At 50.3% G+C, this 18637-nt stretch overlaps 1 protein-coding gene across 4 annotated transcripts in view; it reads left to right on the forward strand.

Moving 5' to 3' along the window:
- The window catches only part of TNS2 (tensin 2), a 387080-nt gene extending 369686 nt beyond the window's left edge, over positions 1-17394 (forward strand). For all 4 annotated transcript variants that reach the window (XM_086959724.1, XM_086959742.1, XM_086959733.1 and 1 more), the window contains one exon: positions 16792-17394. In XM_086959724.1, coding sequence (XP_086815850.1) covers positions 16792-16933 — 142 coding nt within the window. In that variant the 3' untranslated portion in view covers positions 16934-17394. The remainder of the gene's footprint in view (positions 1-16791) is intronic.
- Positions 17395-18637: the final 1243 nt, after the last annotated feature.

An 18637-nucleotide genomic window follows, 5' to 3' on the forward strand; every position in this document is an offset into this window, starting at 1 on the left:
GACTTCAAATATTCAGGGGTTCACGTATTGTTGGACTCGGCTGCCCATTACGAGCATAATCTCCTTCCTCCTCTCCGGCGCTTGAAGCTTGACGTGGACCGTTGGCGTAGACTGCCGCTGTCCCCACTTGGTCGAGCGGCGCTGTTTAAAATGATGTCCCTACCCCGATTTCTCTATGCACTCCAGAACTCCTTTGATATCATTCCTGCGCGCTACTTTCGGGAGGTGGAGGGACTACAGAGGAGACTTGTTTGGGACGGTTGAGCGCACATTGCTCTCTTGAAACTAACCCTCCCCTGGTATGACGGGAGTATAGCACTCCCGGACATCAGGAGGTATTATTGGGCCTCCCTTTTGTCCGCCATTAACCATGCTACATACGCTTCTGGGCCGAATCCAGCGTATGCTATGGATAAATACCTGTTGCCCGGCGGCGACTTTAACAGAGCACTCTACTCTCGGACGGCGGGGTGGAACCTCACAGGACCCACTAAAATTGCAGTGCGTGTATGGAAGGATGCTAATGTGGCTATGGGGTGGAATGATCGACTGACGCAGGCGACCCCTTTGTTTGCTTCGGAACGATTGGGATGCCTGTGGACGACGAAGGTTTTGAGAACTGGGACACGATTGGACTTAGCAGAGTGGGTGATCTTTGGGTGAAAAGTGCGGTGAAATCATTTGCGGAGCTTCAGAGTAATTATGAGTTGAGTGAGCGGGAGTTCTTCAGATATGCACAGGTGCATCATGCTTTACTGTCGGTCTTCACGGCTGGTACCGTGGTCCCTGAATACTCCCCGCTTGAGGATCGTATACTTGATGGTCATCTGCCCGATAGTACGATTTCCTTGATCTATAAAAAGTTGATCAACAATCGGGCAGATCTCCTTGTGCGCCTCAGGGAGACCTGGGCTGGAGACTGGGTGGAATTGGACGACGAAGACTGGCAGTCTGCACTATCCTCCCCTAAAGAGGTTGCCATTCCGGCCCATCTCCGCCTGGTCCAGCTCGAAATTCTTCACCGCGTGTATGTCACTGGTCCTCGTTTGGTTGCCATGGGTTTTTCGTCGGATGGGTTGTGTAGGTGCGGTTGTGGAATGGGTGCCACTTTTCTTCACATCCTCTGGGAGTGCCATGAGGTCGCTACGTATTGGCGCCGTGTGCATGCTGTGATGGAGTGCGTCACTGGGGTCGCTCTGTTGCCTGAGGCTCGAAGATGTTTGTTGAATGTGTGGGAGCCGAATGACTATAACGTTGCCCAGACCCGGTGGGCGGCACTTGGGAACATGATTGCCAAAAGGGACATCGCACAGCTCTGGGGTTCCCAACGGCCTCCCACCGTGTCGACATGGAAGGAGAACATGGACTGGTGCATGTTCAGGGAGAAGACGGTATATTTGGCTAGGGGCAAGCCTAGGGCGTGGAGTACAATTTGGGGCCAATGGAACCCGTACCGAGGTAATATCTGCACACCCCCCCTCGTAGACATCCCAGACGCTTCTCTGTCCCCCTGGCCTCTGAGATTCCTTGATTATAATATTCCTTATCCGATTGTCCTGACTTCCCCACTGCCTCCCCCCCATTGGTTCTCTCCAACGTCCTCCTGATTCCCTATCCGTTATGGTAGGTCCCCAGTGTCTGAGCTCGACTTCTTTTATCATGTTCTCCGCCTTGAGTTGTTTGTTCCCTTCTTTCTCTTTGTTCCTTTATAAAATTAAAAATCGTGTATCCTGCATACATCATGTGTTGCTGAAAGTGTATCCTGTACTTCTGCTGGACCTACCGGGGTCAGCTGCTGCCTTACTGACCGTGTATTTACTTGACAAACACTAGCGGCCGGCCCCTGGGTTGTAGGCCCATACCTGTAATTTTTCTGTTTTGCACAATAAAGTTTTTAATTAAAAAAAAAAAACAGTGTTGGGATTGGGGTAGAGAATATGATATACACATATGATATCCCAACTGGTATCATTTAAAGACAATTAGAAAGGACATGAAAACAAGAAATAAGGAGCCTCTGTTGGATTTTTTCATGTGCTCATGGCATCATTTATATAGTAAATTAAAGTAAGAGGAGGAAAAAAAGCAATTAGCAGTAGTTACAGCACTGCGATGTACAATTAAAGCAATTGACAACAACCCAAATTGTACTAGGTGCTCAAGGTGTGTGAGTGAAAAACACAGTGGCGACGCAGGTAACAATGTGATCAGCGTGGGTGGCGCAAAGTGACTGGTGCATAAATATATACAGTGATTTAGAGACAAAATGTGGTTCTGGTATTTAGGAGAACTTCTTTTCTACTTTGGATTTGTTGAGTTATATTGAACCACTTTGTATGGAGCGCCTATTTTCGCACTGAATAGTCAACGGCGTTTCGATCCACATTAGTTGGGATCTTCATCAGGACTGGGTCGGTTAGAGAACAGTGCTGTACAGGGGGCAAAAGGAAAAGGGTAAGATGGGGGACAGGGAGGGTGGAAGTAGAGATTAATGCCCCTATAAGAAGGCGCGCTTGTTGAATCCGGGCATGAGGTGTAGGAGGACTGACTGGGGGAGGGCGTGCAAGGGCTGGGGCCTCCAGAATGGCGGTCAGTCAGTGAGGATCATGGGGAGGACGATGGTAGAGCGACCGGGAGAGGGTGAAAGGTGAAGCATATCCCAGCAGCAAAACGGACTTAGTTAGACAAGGTCTCACAAACCAAGATCAGGTATGAGGTGTGGTTCGCTGGAATGGTCAACCCTTGTGAATAGTCCGGAATTCAATGGCGGACTCAGTAAAGTAAGTTCTAGCAAACCGCGATCGAGAATGGGGTGGGGCATCCAAAAATAAAGAAGGGAAGCCAGATTCCGGCGCCGCAGGCCCAACAAAACCTGTCTCCACGCCGAAATCTACGATATCGGTACCAAAGACTCCAAGGCATGATACAGACAAGCCTAGACCACCTTCGGCACCGAAATAATTGCCACAGGACTTAATCACTCCTCCTAAGGCAAAGAACACTAATCAACCTCTATCGGCACCGAAATAATTTACGCAAAAGTAGATTATAGAACAAGAAGAACTGTTTAAACCAGATCCTAAACAGAAAAAAGTCTATATTAATCCAAAAACTGGACATGTGGAAGCAATTTCATATAAAAAAGACCAGAAGCAATTCCCTATAACAAAACACCAGCAGACACACCACTTCCACCTGTGGTTCCTGCCAAAAAGGACTGTGCAACTTCTCCAATGCACCCTTCCTCTCCTTCACCTTCTTCCTCTCCTAATCCTTACATTGAACCTATGACTTCTCCAGTTCAATCTCCCGCATCATCACACCTCACTGACGAAGAGTATGATTTAGGTGGGGGCAATGACGTAACATACCCTTTAGATGAGGATGTCAACCCCCAATATCCTAAGGAGGACGAGGCATATGGTTTTACACCAAACAATGCATCCCTCAGCCTCAGTACTACCCAACAAAACCTTCCCCTACAGAAGATAGTATTGGGTTTAATCATCTATTAAACAGAGATGCCCTTTACCATGGAGTGTCAATGCACTCTGATGCCATTGAGGAGGATTTCTTACTAGACACTTTTGAGCAGTCACAAAGGTCTACTCAAATATTACCTATGATCAAAGGAGTTATTAAACATGCTCCAGACATTTTTAAAGATCCAGTAAGATGTAGGGTGCTAAATCTCAGAATAGAAAAAAGTATAGACCAGCACCAGCTGAGCCGGTCTATATTAAGGGACATCTGCCACTAGACTCTTTAGTAGTGTCAAATGCACGTACAAGAGGAAACTCCCAAACTTCAGGTGACACGCCCCCCCCTGACAAGGAATCAAAAATGATTGATGCGTCGGGAAAAAGGATTGCTGCACAAGCAGCAAACATATGGTGCATAGCAAACACACAAGCCTTACTCTAACGCTACGACAGGGCTCAGTACGACCAACTAGAAAAATTAATGGAACATCTCCCAGATCAATACAAAGATCAGTCAGCAGAGCTCTTCCAAGAAGGCAAACTAATATCTAATGCCTCAATTAAATGCGCACTAGATGTAGCTGACAGCATCCAGAGCAGTCAATACTAGTGTGATTCTCAGACGTCATGCATGGTTACGCATTTCAGGTTTTAAACCAGAGGTACAAACTACCATCCTGAACCAGCCCTTCAATCAAAACCAGTTGTTCGGGCCGGAGGCAGACAACACACTAGAGAAGATGAAAAAAGACACAGACACAGCTAAGTCTATGGATGCATTACAATCCACCCAGAATAAAAGTTATTTTCGCTGCTCCTTCTATAGAGGAGGCTCAAAGCAAACAGGCACAGAGACCACATCATCTTTTAAGACCAACACACAAACCTCCTCTAACAAAGGCTACTTTAGAGGAGGATACAGACGCAACAACAACAAGGGAAGAGGCAGAGGTAATAACAACAACCGCTCCTCTTCCACTCCCAAACAGTGACTTCCCTCTGCCTCACCTACAGCATTCCACTCCTGTGGGGGGCAGACTTTCACAGTTCCTACCTGTCTGGAACTCCATCACAACAGACAGGTAGGTAAGACAAATTATCCAACATGGCTACTGCCTAGAACTCACAGCAACCCCCCCAAACATACCACCCAGGCAGCGTCCAATGTCCACAGACCATATAACTCTACTTCAACAGGAAGTTCTAGCACTTCTACAAAAAGATGCCATTCAAGTAGTTCCTTTAGAGGAACAAGGAACAGGAGTTTACTCCCTGTACTTCCTAATTCCCAAAAAGTACGGACATTAAGACCAATTCTCGACCTCAGGCCCCTCAACCACTACATACAATCGGATCATTTTCACATGATCACTTTACAACAAGTACTCCCATTACTACAACAGGGAGATTTTCTGTCCACACTAGACCTAAAGGACGCCTACTTTCACATTCCTATACATCCTGCGCACAGGAAGTATCTAAGGTTTGTCATACAAGGACAACACTATCAGTTCAAAGTCCTTCCATTCGGGGTCACAACAGCACCACGAGTGTTTGCAAAGTGCTTAGCAGTAGTAGCAGCACATCTCAGAAGACAACAAATACATGTCTTCCCTTACCTCGACGACTGGCTCATAAAAGCAAGATCGTTCAACTAGTGTGTACAACACACAAAACAAACAATTCAAACATTGCACGACTTAGGGTTTACGATAAACTACACCAAGTCGCACCTAGAGCCTTCGCACGCTCATCAATATCTAGGAGCTACCATAGACACATCTGCAGCTCTAGCGTATCCCAGTCAAGCCAGGATTCAAAGTATTCAGAACTTAGTCTCCCTTTTTCAATGCCAGCACTCTCTCCAAGCCAGAGTGTTCATGAAACTAATAGGCATGATGGCGTCTTGCATCTTTATAGTTCCTCACGCAAGACTGCAAATGCGCCCACTACAAGAATGTCTAGCACAACAGTGGAATCAGGCTCAAGGTCAGCTCACAGACCTGATGTTGGTAGACAGCCGTACATATCGCTCTCTGTAATGGTGGAACAACTAAAACTTGACAAAGGGACGGCCGTTCCTAGACCCTGTTCCACAGATGTGCTCACGACAGATGCATCCCTCACAGGATGGGGTGCCCATCTCTTGCATTATACCACACAAGGTCAGTGGAACAATCAACAGAAACAGTTCCACATCAACTATTTGGAGTTACTAGCAATTTTCCTAGCACTCAAAACTTTTCAAGTACAAATACATAACAAAGCTGTCCTAGTCTGGACGGGCAATATGACAGACATGTATTATATACTAAAACAGGGGGGGACACACTCTCTGCAACTGTCCTAGCTTGCACAAAACATTTGGAGATGGGCCATTCCTCAAAACATACACCTGACAGTAGAACACCTTCCAGGAATTCACAAGCAAATAGCAGATCTGTTGAGTCATCAGTCACAACAGATTCACGAATGGGAGTTGCACCCACAAGTTCTACAACCATTCTTCCAAATGTGGGGGCATCCACAGATAGACCTGTTTGCCACCCACGAAAATGCAAAATGCCCAACCTTCGCCACCAGGTTCCCACACCCACGGTCGGAGGGGAATGCAATATGGATGAACTGGTCAGGCAGATTTGCGTACGCTTTTCCGCCTCTCCCACTCATTCCACTAGTAGTACGCAAGCTCAGACAACAGTCTCTCAAACTAATACTAGTGGCCCCCACATGGGCACGCCAGCCGTGGTTCACCACACTACTAGATCTCTCACTGGTTCCACATCATAAATTACGGCTCACGCCATCCCTGTTAACACAGAACCATGGAGAAATAAGGCACCCAGAACCAAGCCAACTGAATTTGGCAATCTGGCTCCTGAAGTCCTAGAGTTTGGTTACTTAAACTTACCACCAGACTGTATGAATATCATTAAAGAAGCTTGAAAACCCACTACCAGAGCATGTTATGCTGCTAAGTGGAAAAATTTGCAATATACTGTAACAACAATCACATTGATCCACGGGGGGGGCGTGGCTAAGCACGCAATGGCGGAGGTCGCAATAGGGTAGAGCTCCGTGTTAAGCTCCCCTTCCCTGAGCCGATTCTCCGGCAAAATTCATCGCAGCCGCCCGAAACTGTAGGCGGACCTCCCTGGGACACTTTTCGGCACTCTGGCCGACTTTGACGACGGAGCTCCGACACGGTCGGCACCGGCCTATCCTGCGACCTTCCTGCGGGACCTGCTGCTTCCCGGCCGGCGGAGAAATCAGGAGAGGACGCGGCTCGGGCCCAGCGCCCAGGCCCCAACTAGTGCTTCCCGCTCCACTGAATGCGACCCCCTAGCCGGCTGCCGCCAAACTGTGAACGCCCTCTGACGGCCCTGACTTCGCCTCATCTTGCTGCTGGACGTCTGCGGTGGGCCCGGACTGAGGGAGGAGCGGACACCCGGCTCTAACATCGTGGCCGCTGCGCACCTGATGCTCCGTGCGTGAGGCGAGCCCGCTTGGCTGCTTGGCAATGCGCCCGGCGCGTGCACGACTCAGGGGACACCACCGTCGGGGCGCCGGTGAGGTGGCGGAACCAGCGGACGGGACTCCTCTTCAGGCTGTTGCAGCGAGACCAGAGTCGCCCGGTGAGTCCCTCCCGCGCCTGCCTGCATAGCGGGACCAGCGCAAAGAAGCTGCCTGGAACTTGCGTCGTGCATTCCCTACTGGTGGAGAAGCTGCCCGGCTCCTCATCTTGGCCGCCACACCGCAATCTTCGGCAGCCTGGCTACCTCCCTGTGGCAGAGGTCCACGATAGTCCGCCTTGCATGGACTTGCTTGCGTGTCCCCCGCGGGGATAGTGGCCGCCCGACGGACGGGGGGGGCATGCGAGGGGCCGCGGCCTGGGGCCGGACCTGGCGGCCGGACTTGCCCTGCCTTCCTACCCACAGAACTCGGACCCTGTGGGCCCGCACGCCGCCTTGGCCCCCCGGTCCCCCGCTGCACCTGGGACAGCACGGAGAACCTACATTGGAAGGAGGCGAGGACCGGCTTGACGGACCTCCCCCGCCACAACGGCGCCGGTCCCGGCCGGGGGGGCGGCTGCTGGCTGACGGACCTCCCGCCCGGCGGTGGTGTGATCCCGGAGGTGCTGCTGGCGTGACCCAGGTGGGGGAGCTGCTGGCCGGGCGATCTCGCCCATGTCCGAAGGGGTGCGGACCCGCACCGGGACTGGAGGTGCCCCGCCGAAGGGTAAAACAGACAAGCTGCTAAACAAAATGTCCGCCGACCAAGTGACCGCGAGGCTGGACAGCCTGCTAGCAGCCATGGAGCGCATGGAACAGTCGCTCCAGCTAACTAGAACTTCCTTGGAGTCCAAAATAGACAGTGTCGCCGTAGATCTGACCCACCTACGGGACGACCACAGGAAACTGTCCGACCGAACCAAGACTCTGGAGGGTGCTGTGAAGGAGATCGAACCCAAGGTCACCCAGGCGGACAGGCAAGTGCAGGATCTCCTGAACAGAGTAGAGTTCCTGGAGGACCGGGCCGAGGATGCGGAAGGGAGGGCGAGACGCAACAACATCAGGCTAGTGGTGGTCCCGGAAAAATGGGAAGGGAACCAACCTGCTCAACATGTTGAAGACTGGGTCAGGACCCTGTTACCCGAAGGCACGCTTTCGCCCTACTTCGTAGTGGAACAGGCACAAGGAATGCCAACGAGTCCTCACACTACCGGCGCTAATCCGAGGCCGCTGCTCTTCAAGATACTGAATTATAGGGACCGGGACACGGTGCTGCGAGAAACCAGACGCCTCGGCGAAATTCGAATAGACAATGCAACAATTATGTTCTTCCCGGACTACACTGTCCAAGTGCAACGTCAGAGGCACAACTTCATGGAAGTGAAGCGACGACTCCGCACCGCAGGCCTTAAATATTCCCTGCTCTTTCCTGCAAAACTGAGAGTGGTGGCGCGAGACAAGACCTACTTCTTCAACACTCCCGAGGAGGTCAGTGAGTGGCTGGACGGGGGCACGGACACGGCACCCAGACAGGCACAGGGCAGTGAGGTGAGGCCGCGATCACGCGGGCCGCGGCGCCGCCGCAGATACAGAGCACAGCAGACCCAACGCCCAGAGGAAGTGTCACAACACTCTCCGCCGGCGGACCAAATGCTTCAGGAACAACAGGACGCACTCCGGAGAGTCTCCCAATTGAGCAACTCGCCATCCCCGGAAGCTGTCCTGGATGACGGCCAACAGACAGTCCCTAGCGATGATGATGAAGCCGTATATGGGATTCCAGACTCTCAAATCTCGGTAGACCTACCGGACATCACACCGCAGACAGCTGACCTGTTTCATTGACACAGTACGAGTCATCTGTGAGGGTACCCGCCACGGCGGGGGGGATGGCGGTGGGAGCTGACTGGACGCTGAGGCACGGCTGATGCCCGATGCTGCCGGGGAAATCTTCTACCCCCCCTGCCTGCTAGCTGGACGGTGGATAACTGGCACAGTGAGCACTGCCCCAATGGTGCTGATGCAAGCAGAGTATGGTGGTGGTGGGGTTGTCTTTTGGCCCGTGCTCCTCCTACGCCCCCTCTGACAGCAGGCCCCAGTCAATGGGGAGCCATTCTCGCCAGGGGCCCGGGAAATGTACCCCACCCCCTTTTCTCCTTCCCCTGCTATGACTGGCTGGAACGGGGCCCCCCACGGGACAAATGGCGCCACATCCCGGAGCACTGACATTGGCTGCCAGTCACCTATCTCATATGGCTCGGGGAAGGATCTTGATCTCCTTCCTTGACGGATCATCTGAACCGCCAGGACTGTGCTTAGTACACGATACCCCCTAGACTTGAAAGGTTGTCCCTCTCAATCGAGAGTATGGACGGTGGCCCGTTTCACCACTGCCCTTTTGGTATTCCAGTGGGGTTCACCCACAGTTGGTTATTGTTGTTTTTTGTTTTTCCCCTCCTTAATGTCTTCCTGAACATTGCTGAGTGTACTGGGGAGGGTGGTCGTGGGAGAGCTAGAAAAGGGGATGCAATGGGCCTGCGTTGGGCTGAAGTTCGTGGCTATGGTGGGGGGGAGTTTACACTGCTAAAATGTCTACGATAACAATATGCACCTGGAATATTAGAGGCATGCACACACCAGCGCGCCGTTATCAAATATATTCCTACTTGAAAAGGCACCAGATACACATTGCACTCCTGCAAGAAACACATTTGAACGGGGCGGAGGTGGCCCACTGCGTCGTAGATGGAGGGGGCAACTGTATGCCACGGAGTACTCCTCGTTTGCCCGTGGGGCGCTACTGTGGGTGAAACCGGGCACTCCCTTCACAATGACAGATGTCCTCACAGACCCGGAGGGGAGGTATGTGTTGGTGAAAGGTCGCATGGATGGGCAACCTGTAGTTCTGGCGTCCGTTTACTCCCCGAACACAGACCAGGGGGGCTTCCTAGCGCGCATTTCGGAGAAGCTGGCGCCCTGGCATGGTGTCCCCTGGATACTGGGGGGGGGATTACAACACAGTGCTGGATCCCATGCTGGACCGCTCGGCCCCACCCAGGCCGTATGCAACATCTCTGGGAGCCATGAGAGCACTCGCACAGTGGGCGGCACAGTGGGATTTAAAAGATGCATGGCGCGCCCACAACCCTAACACCAAAATATACTCTTACTACTCAGGAGCGCACGCATTGCATGTCCGCCTAGACAGGTACATGGTGTCACCAGAACTGCTACCACACATCACAGATTCTCAATACCTCGGCCGAACACACTCAAATCACAATCCACACACGCTGCAAATGGCTTGGGAGCGCCCACATCCGCCCATCCCCACATGGCGTTTACAACCGGCCCTACTGCTGGATGCCCCCTTTCGAGACTCCCTGCAGGCTTGCGTAGCACAATACTTCACAGACAACTCGGGCACAGCGTCCTCCCCACAGGTCGAATGGGACGCCTTCAAGGTGGTGATACGGGGACACTGCCTGGGCACGCAGGGGAACATGCAGAAAACACTAGAAGCTGACCTGCGCAGGGTGGAGGCGGACCTGCTCCGCTGGGAGCAGGTAGCGGTGGCAGGGACGGGCGACCAACTACACGAGGCCCGAGCGGAACACACAACATTACTGGAACGACTGAGACACATCAATTATGCGGCTCACTCGGCGCGCGTACACCAACACAGCGACAACCCCGGGAGGCTGCTGGCCTGGCTAGTCAGACAAGAGAACCGCACAGAGCCGGTGTCCGCCATCCAAACAGCCGAGGGAGAGGGAGTGTACACACAGAGTAAAATACACCAAGCCTTTGTGCGTCACTACCAGGCCCTATACAGGTCACAGCTGAGGGTCTCATCGGCATCCATAATAGATAACCTTGCAAATGCACAACTGCCTTCCCTTACGGACACGCAACAGGGGGACCTAGGGGCGCCATTCACACAGTAGGAAATGCGCGAGGCCATTTTCGCCCTATCCAATGGCAAATCCCCCGGCCCGGATGGCTTACCTGCCGAATTTTTTAAAGCATGTTCGGATACACTGATCGGAGCTGCTCAAAGTCTATAACGCCGCAATCGAGGACTCAGCGCTCCCGGACATGCTTAATGAAGCCAACCTGGTTTCGCTTTTGAAACCAGGCAGAGAAGGAACATGCATGGGGTCCTACAGGCCATTAGCCATGTTGAACACTGACTATAACATTTTCACCTCTTTATTGGCCCGACGCTTAGCCTTGGAGGTCTCAAACCTAGTCCATGATGACCGGAATGGTTTTATGCCAACAAGGAGCACTTCCCGCAATATACGCCGCCTCTTCCGAGTTCAGGAAGCCGCCACGTTGCATTGGCCGAGATCGGGGTGTCTAGTCTTAGACCTTGAGAAGGCCTTTGACTCCGTAGAGTGGCCCTATCTGGGGGCGGTGCTGGCCAGATTTGGCATGGGCGATGCCTATGCGGACATGGTCGGACTACTTTACCAGTGGCCCAGTGTGCGAGTGCGGACGGGCAGGCTGCTCTCGGAGGCGGTGCAGGTGCGTAGAGGCACCAGACAGGGCTGCCCCCTGTCACCCCTTATCTTCTCTTTGGCCATTGAGCCCCTGGCGGCGCTGTTACGGGAAAGGGGAGCAGGATGGGGGATCCCGCTCGCTGACGGGGTGCATATAGTTTCGCTTTACGCGGATGACCTGCTGCTGTATGTATGAGACCTTACCGCCGTACCGGGCGCACTGTCAGAAATCTTCCAGACATTCGAAGAAGTATCGGGTCTTAAGGTCAACTGGACAAAGTCCGGAGTGTATTTGTTCAATCCAGACATGCAGGAGTGTGATGTGAACCTCAGAGGTGTCCGACTCACATGGTATCCTACCACCTTTAAGTACCTCGGAATGCATATATACAGAGACACGCAGAATATACTGGAGGGTAACCTGGTGCGCGCTATATCCTCGTTGCGAGCCCAGATGGCCTTCTGGAAGACTCTGCCACTGAATGTGCCCAGCAGGATTGCACTTTCCAAAATGATAGCTTTGCCCAGGCTACTATATCATTTCGCAAACATCCCACTGTATGTCCCCACAAAAATATTCCATGACCTGGAATCAATGATCCGTTTCCTGATCTGGAACACCGGGCGCCCCCGTGTGGCCCTGGCAAAACTCTACTCCCCGACTGCTGAGGGAGGGCTGGCAGTCCCTAACATGGAGCTGTATTACCTGGCTGCACAGTTACAATGGGTGACACACTGGCTTAGCGGCTCGCACCTAGACGACACGGCTACCGCTGCCTACCAATGGACCCACACGCAAATATGCACTCTGTTCCATCCCCTGACTAAGGGACCCCGCCCTCTACCCCTGTACGTAGCCGTGGCCCGTAAATGCTTCATCCATAGCCTAAAACTGACCCAGGAAGTCAGGCCATATGCCCCTGCACTCCCCCTGATGGGCACCCCCCGGAGGGGCGGAACAGTGACACCACGCATTCTAGAGAGCTGGACTGCGGCTGGGGTGGAGACTATGGGCGACCTCTATGCTGATGGAGCCATGCTCCCATTTGAGGAGCTGACGGAGGGCACTGGTCTACCAGCGGGGCAATTCCTGCTCCATGCGTGTATACTGAGGGCATACACGGAGTCCTGGGGTGATATTCAGGAAGAGCCGCCGATACACCACCTAATGCAATACCTACACGTAATGGGCAACGGCTCCCATATCATCCGCTGGCTGGCGCAGGCCCTCCTCATGCACACACATAGATCCACACAATCGATTCGGGACAAATGGGTGGCCCACCGAGGGAGGGATTGGACGGATAAGGAATGGAACCTGGTTCTGGCTAGCCCCGTGAATATCCCACGCAACTCCCGCTTCCGGACCATTCAGTTATACATACTACACCAGGCATATTTATCACCAGACAGAATCAACAGGTACATCATGATCAATACCGCCACCTGTCCCAGATGCGACCTGCTAAGCGCGGACATTTTGCACATGCTCTGGCACTGCCCCTCCCTAGCCACATATTGGGGGGAGGTGACATCTCTCCTGACGCGTAGTGCGGGTCCGGGGCTGCCACACACATGGGAGGCTTGCATTCTTGGACTATACAAAAGAACCAAACTCAATAAGACACAAGCTAGGTTCTGGGATCTAGGCCTTATCACAGCCAAGCGGCTGCTCACCAAACACTGGAAACGGAGAGAACCGCCAATCCCCAAATACTGCTATGCATCCTTCACCAACTGGGCTAGAGCAGAAAGCACAGCACTACACCGGGAGGAGATTGCGGGCTTAAGGCAATTCCCGATTGCACAAATCTGGGATGACATCATGAGATCCCTCCAGGGGGAGGGCACGGCCAGAGGGCTCATATAGGGATCGCCGCAAATGGGGCTACACTGCTGGGGTAACTGTGGCGAAGCCAAGGACGCAGGTTGCACCCCCCCCCCCCCCACGACACTGGCCTACTCGGAGCGCTGGAGACATGGCACTTGCGGCCTGGAGGAAGCCTGCCTCTCCCCCAGACGCCCTGAGCAGCGGCTGTACCATACGTCTGACACGCTGGCTGTGGACCCAGACAGACACCCACACGAAGGACCACTAATCCAGGACATCTTAAAATACCCTCCTAGCCCATATTTGTGGCGTCAATCCCACAAGTAGACTCTCCCCCCCCCCCCCCCGCCCCCCCTCCCACACACACCCCCATGTTCATGGTTTTGGACTCTCGTCTCCCACGCATAGCCCTTTCTTCCTTAAACGCCCCACCCGGAAGGCGTACTTGGACACATGACCGGCCACGGGGCCAGATCAGGTGGTGTCTCCTCAATACACAGTATGACTATAACATTTATCCGCATGATGCATCACACACTCCATCGACAACCCGTGGGGCCCTACCGCTCTGAACGGCTGGCGTACACAATGGCAAAGACGGACCGAACACGTACATTACTAACCCCTATCCCATTGTCGCGTTTCCAAGGTCTGACAGTAAAACTTATGGGTTTCAGTACTGTAGATACCGGAACGATACGCGACGACGCAGCCAAAGATTGGGACACACTGATGAGACCTGTTCCGTTTGCAGAGTTAAAATGTTTACTTATAAAAAAAAGATAAAACAAGACGTCATTTGAAAGCATAACTGAATAAAGAGCACACATGGTACGAAAGATGCACTTAAAGACTTATTTCCTAAGGTTGCAGTCGAAGGAAATGTACACCTTCCTTCATATGTTTCTACTCTCATGATATACCGTAATGTTGCAGCCGGCCCACAGGGTTGTAGGCTTCGCTATATGTACTGCTCTATTGAATGCTAATAAACGTCTTACAACAAAAAAAAACAATCACATTGATCCACTGGATGTTTCCATCCAAAATATCATTTGCTACCTTCTACACCTACAAAGGTCCAATTTGGCTTATTCTTCCATACGCCTGCATCTAGCAGCAATTGCAGTGTATTTACAAAATAGACAACATCTATCTCTCTTTAGAGTACCTGAAATAAAGCATTTATGGAAGGATTAAAACTAATAATCCCACCTAGGTTACCACCTGCTCCAGTATGGAACCTAAATGTGGTCCTTACAAGACTCATGGGCCCCCCTTTTGAGCCTTTACATAAGTGTGAACTGCAATTTCTAACATGGAAAACTGCTTTCCTTGTTGCCATCACCTCTCTCAGAAGAGTTAGTGAAATACAAGCATTCACAATACAAGAACCATTTTTTCAAATACATCCTAACAAAGTGGTTCCTAGTCCCAATCCTAAATTCCTGCCAAAAGTGATTACTCCTTTTCACCTAAACCAATCAGTAGAGTTACCAGTGTTTTTTCAAAAACCGGACTCTGTTGCAGAAAGGGCTTTACACACCTTAGATGTTAGAAGAGCTCTACTATACTACACAGACAGGACTAAATCCTTCAGAAAGACAAAACAACTATTTGTATCTTTCTCTCCCCCACACAAAGGCAATCCCATCTCTAAAGGAGGAATTGCCAGATGGATTGTAAAGTGTATTCAAATATGCTATCAAAAAGCAAAACGTACACTAACAGTTCCCCCTAGAGCACACTCCACTCGCAAACTAGGAGCCTCTTTGGCTTTCTTAGGAAACATACCACTAGAGGACATATGCAAGGCAGCAACATGGTCTACAGTACACACCTTCACTAAACACTATTGTGTTGATGTGCAAGCCAAGCAGCAAGCTGCAGTGGGCCAAGCTGTCCTTAAAACACTATTTCAGTATGCTGCAACGGATACAAGCGACCACCGCTATGGGAGACACTGCTGCACAATCGTTGCTAAGTGTAGGATCTGCAGCTCATATGCCTCGAACGGAAAATGCTACTTACCAGTATGCATCTGTTCTTGCCATTTAGAGCTACAGAGTCCAAAACAATAGAGGAAGCGTAGAGGAAATGATAGAATCACCCTCCTAACAGAATTATATAAACAAATGGATTCTATCAATGTGTGGTGGTGACTATTTTTATTCATTATTATTTTGCTGTGTATAGTGTGATCCTAGGCTCTCTCTTAGATCTGAAAAGACGAGAGCATTGTGTGCTTTTTAAAAATACCCTCACACATTAAAAGTCCTTTAGTGTCACTGTGGAACGCTCGCATGCGGGGATAATTCCCCTGCTTCCACGGGAACGGGTGTGGTCATGACGAGCTGAGCTCGTCATGAGCACAGGAGCGCCGTGCCTCATGACGAGCTGAGCTCGTCATGAGCATGCGGGCGCCGTGCGCGCCCCCCTCCCCCTCCAGCACAGCGGGAAAATAACCCCCACGGCAAATGGGGTTAATATTTACAGTGCCAATTGCTCAAACTCGCGCAAACGTGATACCTATTGCATTGCAAATGGGTATGCTTTTCCTGCTTTGCGATTTTCTTTTTCCAAATACAAAATAACTGTAACATTGCTCAGTCAGTCCGCCAAAGTTACACTTTGGTTCTTGTTAATGCTTGAATGTCCACCGGGGCGACGGACATTTTATAATTTGCACGACGGCATCTCTGCCAGGGCCATGGAGTAATTTACTCTGTTACCCTGCTGGAGGACAGGCCTAAAGCCCAAATTTAAATCGCTCCTGAGGCTCAATTCTGTTGCCTTGGTAACCGGTAATAAAACAGGATACAGTATGGGTTTCACCCAAGCAGGGTGAAAACTATTCTGAACAATGGGATGGCCAGGTTGCCTCTACTGCCGAGCAGAAAGAATAGGTTTTTGGGAGGAGAGCTTAAAAGCAAATAATGCATGCTTGCCTGTCCAACATGTGCATAGCAAGCTTTCCCATACTTAAATCCACAATCGTAAGCTGCTATGAGCATGTGATCCAAATAAACAACTCGATTCACCAAGTCATCTGTGAATCACACTGATACATGTCCAGCCCACTCTGATAATGAACAGAACAGTAAAAAGATGGAGCACTTTACGTGAGCTAGCATGCTACTGAGTTTGGTGGAGAAGAGCTACAGGGCACTCCAGGAAAAAACATACATAACAGGATGGCTTAGCTTTTCCTAGCAGTGCGAAGGACTTTCACCGCAAATGGATCTTGGACATTCTTGGAAAAACTACATTATTTATTCAATAGGTAGATAAAAATCATATTATAGTGATTTTTCCACCTAGAGTACAGTGAATTGTTGAGGCTGGTTCTGTCACTGAGTTGGAATATTTAATGCATGGGACACAAATGACAATTATATTGTTGAACCGCTTTGCCTACCAGTGTAGTGAAGTCCATCCTCTATTTCTTGTGTCCTCCACAGGGTGTTTGGATTTGTGGCCAAGAAGACAGGCAGCTCTGTGGAAAACGTCTGCCACCTGTTTGCTGAGCTGGATCCAGAGCAGCCGGCCTCAGCTATCGTCAACTTCATCACCAAAGTTATGCTGGGCACGCATCGGCGGTGAAAACAGAGCTTAAAGATGGCACGTGGCAAGCGCTGGGGCTAGCACCGGAGGAGGCCCCCTGGCATCACAAGAACAGTGCCCTTTCTATACAGAGACAAGGTGTGAGAAGTGTGCCTTACTGCTGACAGAGGCAACCTTGCTTTGGGTCTGTAGGTAGCCGCTGAGAGGTCAAACACTCCCGGCACCATCTGGATGTATTATCAGCACTTACATTTTTTTAAAGTGGAATATCACTGTTTTTGTTACACAAAACGTTAAGAAATCTCATAATATTTCTGAAATACTTCAGTGCAATTGTATGTCATAAAAAAAGGACAGTGGAGCATAAAAATGGAAACTTGTGGTGATTGAGGGATCAGGAGCATTTGAGGGAGCAAGGATACTGTTTCCTCTAGTCACTTATGTTGCCTCTGATATCAGCTTGAATTTGGCAAATGTGACTAAACTGTAATTGGATATTTTACAATGTTTCAGTGGCTCAGGTTTCATATTTCGCTCTCCAGCTCATCTTCTGTCTTGCGTCACTTCCTAGAAGTAGCAGCATGCCTCTCACTCAAATGTTTCTTGGTTCCTTGGGTTTTCAAACTGCACCCGTTTCTCTGTGCTGTCCCTTGGATCAAAGTAGTTCTGGACTTCACTGTGCAGCTTGAATACCCTGGGTGCAATATTAACGCTTTACTGGAATGTCTTTCTGTTTAGTTATCCGTTCACGGCCATGGAGTGCAGTTACTACCCTTTCAGTGACATTTTCGCTGGTTTTCTTTTCAGTGCAGTTTCATTGTATCTCTCAGTGCAGATTATATCTTCTGGATGTGTTTGGCTGTTTTTGAGTGTAGTCACTAACCGAAAGATCTCCATTCTTTTTCACTGACTAGTTCCCTAGAAATGGGTTCTGTTCCTCCTCTCGGTACTGTTTAATTTCTCTGGCGCTCAGTGCTGTTTATGGGTGTGTGAAGTATAGGAAACTTTCATTTGCAAATCTCAACATTTTTATTTAAATATCTAAATGAAGGTTACAAAGGTTATGAACCCTTGGAGAAAGTGCTGAAAAGACCCCAGCAAAAGAAAGTTTTGCAGAAAGCAACTACAGCAAAAATTAAATTATTGGGAGAGAATTTTTTAGCAAAATAATGTTGTACTGGGGAAAAAAATTGGGGGGTGGGCGTTCACCTACAAGCGAAGTTTGGTTATGGTGAGAAACTTCACCACCAAGTTAGGTTTGTCATCTTCAAGTCCATCCCCCAAATGCAATTCCTGCCTTTACACATCAGGTTCTTACACATGGGTTCAGATCCTTTCTTCTTCGTTGAGGATTCATTAGTCTCAATGCAATTCTGATTATCTTATTGCAGTTTCCTTCATTTTCGAATGTTCGAACCCTCGTGGTCCAGTTCCATCGATTTCTCTCTCTGCGTTCACATTCCTCCTTTGTAATCACATTCATTCCAATGCAATCTCATTCCTCGCTGTTCTGTTTCCTTCTTCTTAAAGTAGTTATCTTCAATTTATTTCTGTTAGTGCAGTTGCAGTCCTCCCAATGCAGGTACATTCCTTCTATGCAGTTCTATTTGTTCCAGTGCAGTGCCATTTCTGTCAATGCTTTCTCTCTCTGTGTCTCCATTCTCCTCAGTCCAATTCCATTAATCTGGGCGCTCCTCTTTTCTGAGCAGGGTTCCCTTACTTCCGATGAAATTCGCTGTATAG

Source organism: Lissotriton vulgaris, chromosome 1_1 (assembly GCF_964263255.1).
Source record: "Lissotriton vulgaris chromosome 1_1, aLisVul1.2, whole genome shotgun sequence".
NCBI lineage: Eukaryota > Metazoa > Chordata > Amphibia > Caudata > Salamandridae > Lissotriton > Lissotriton vulgaris.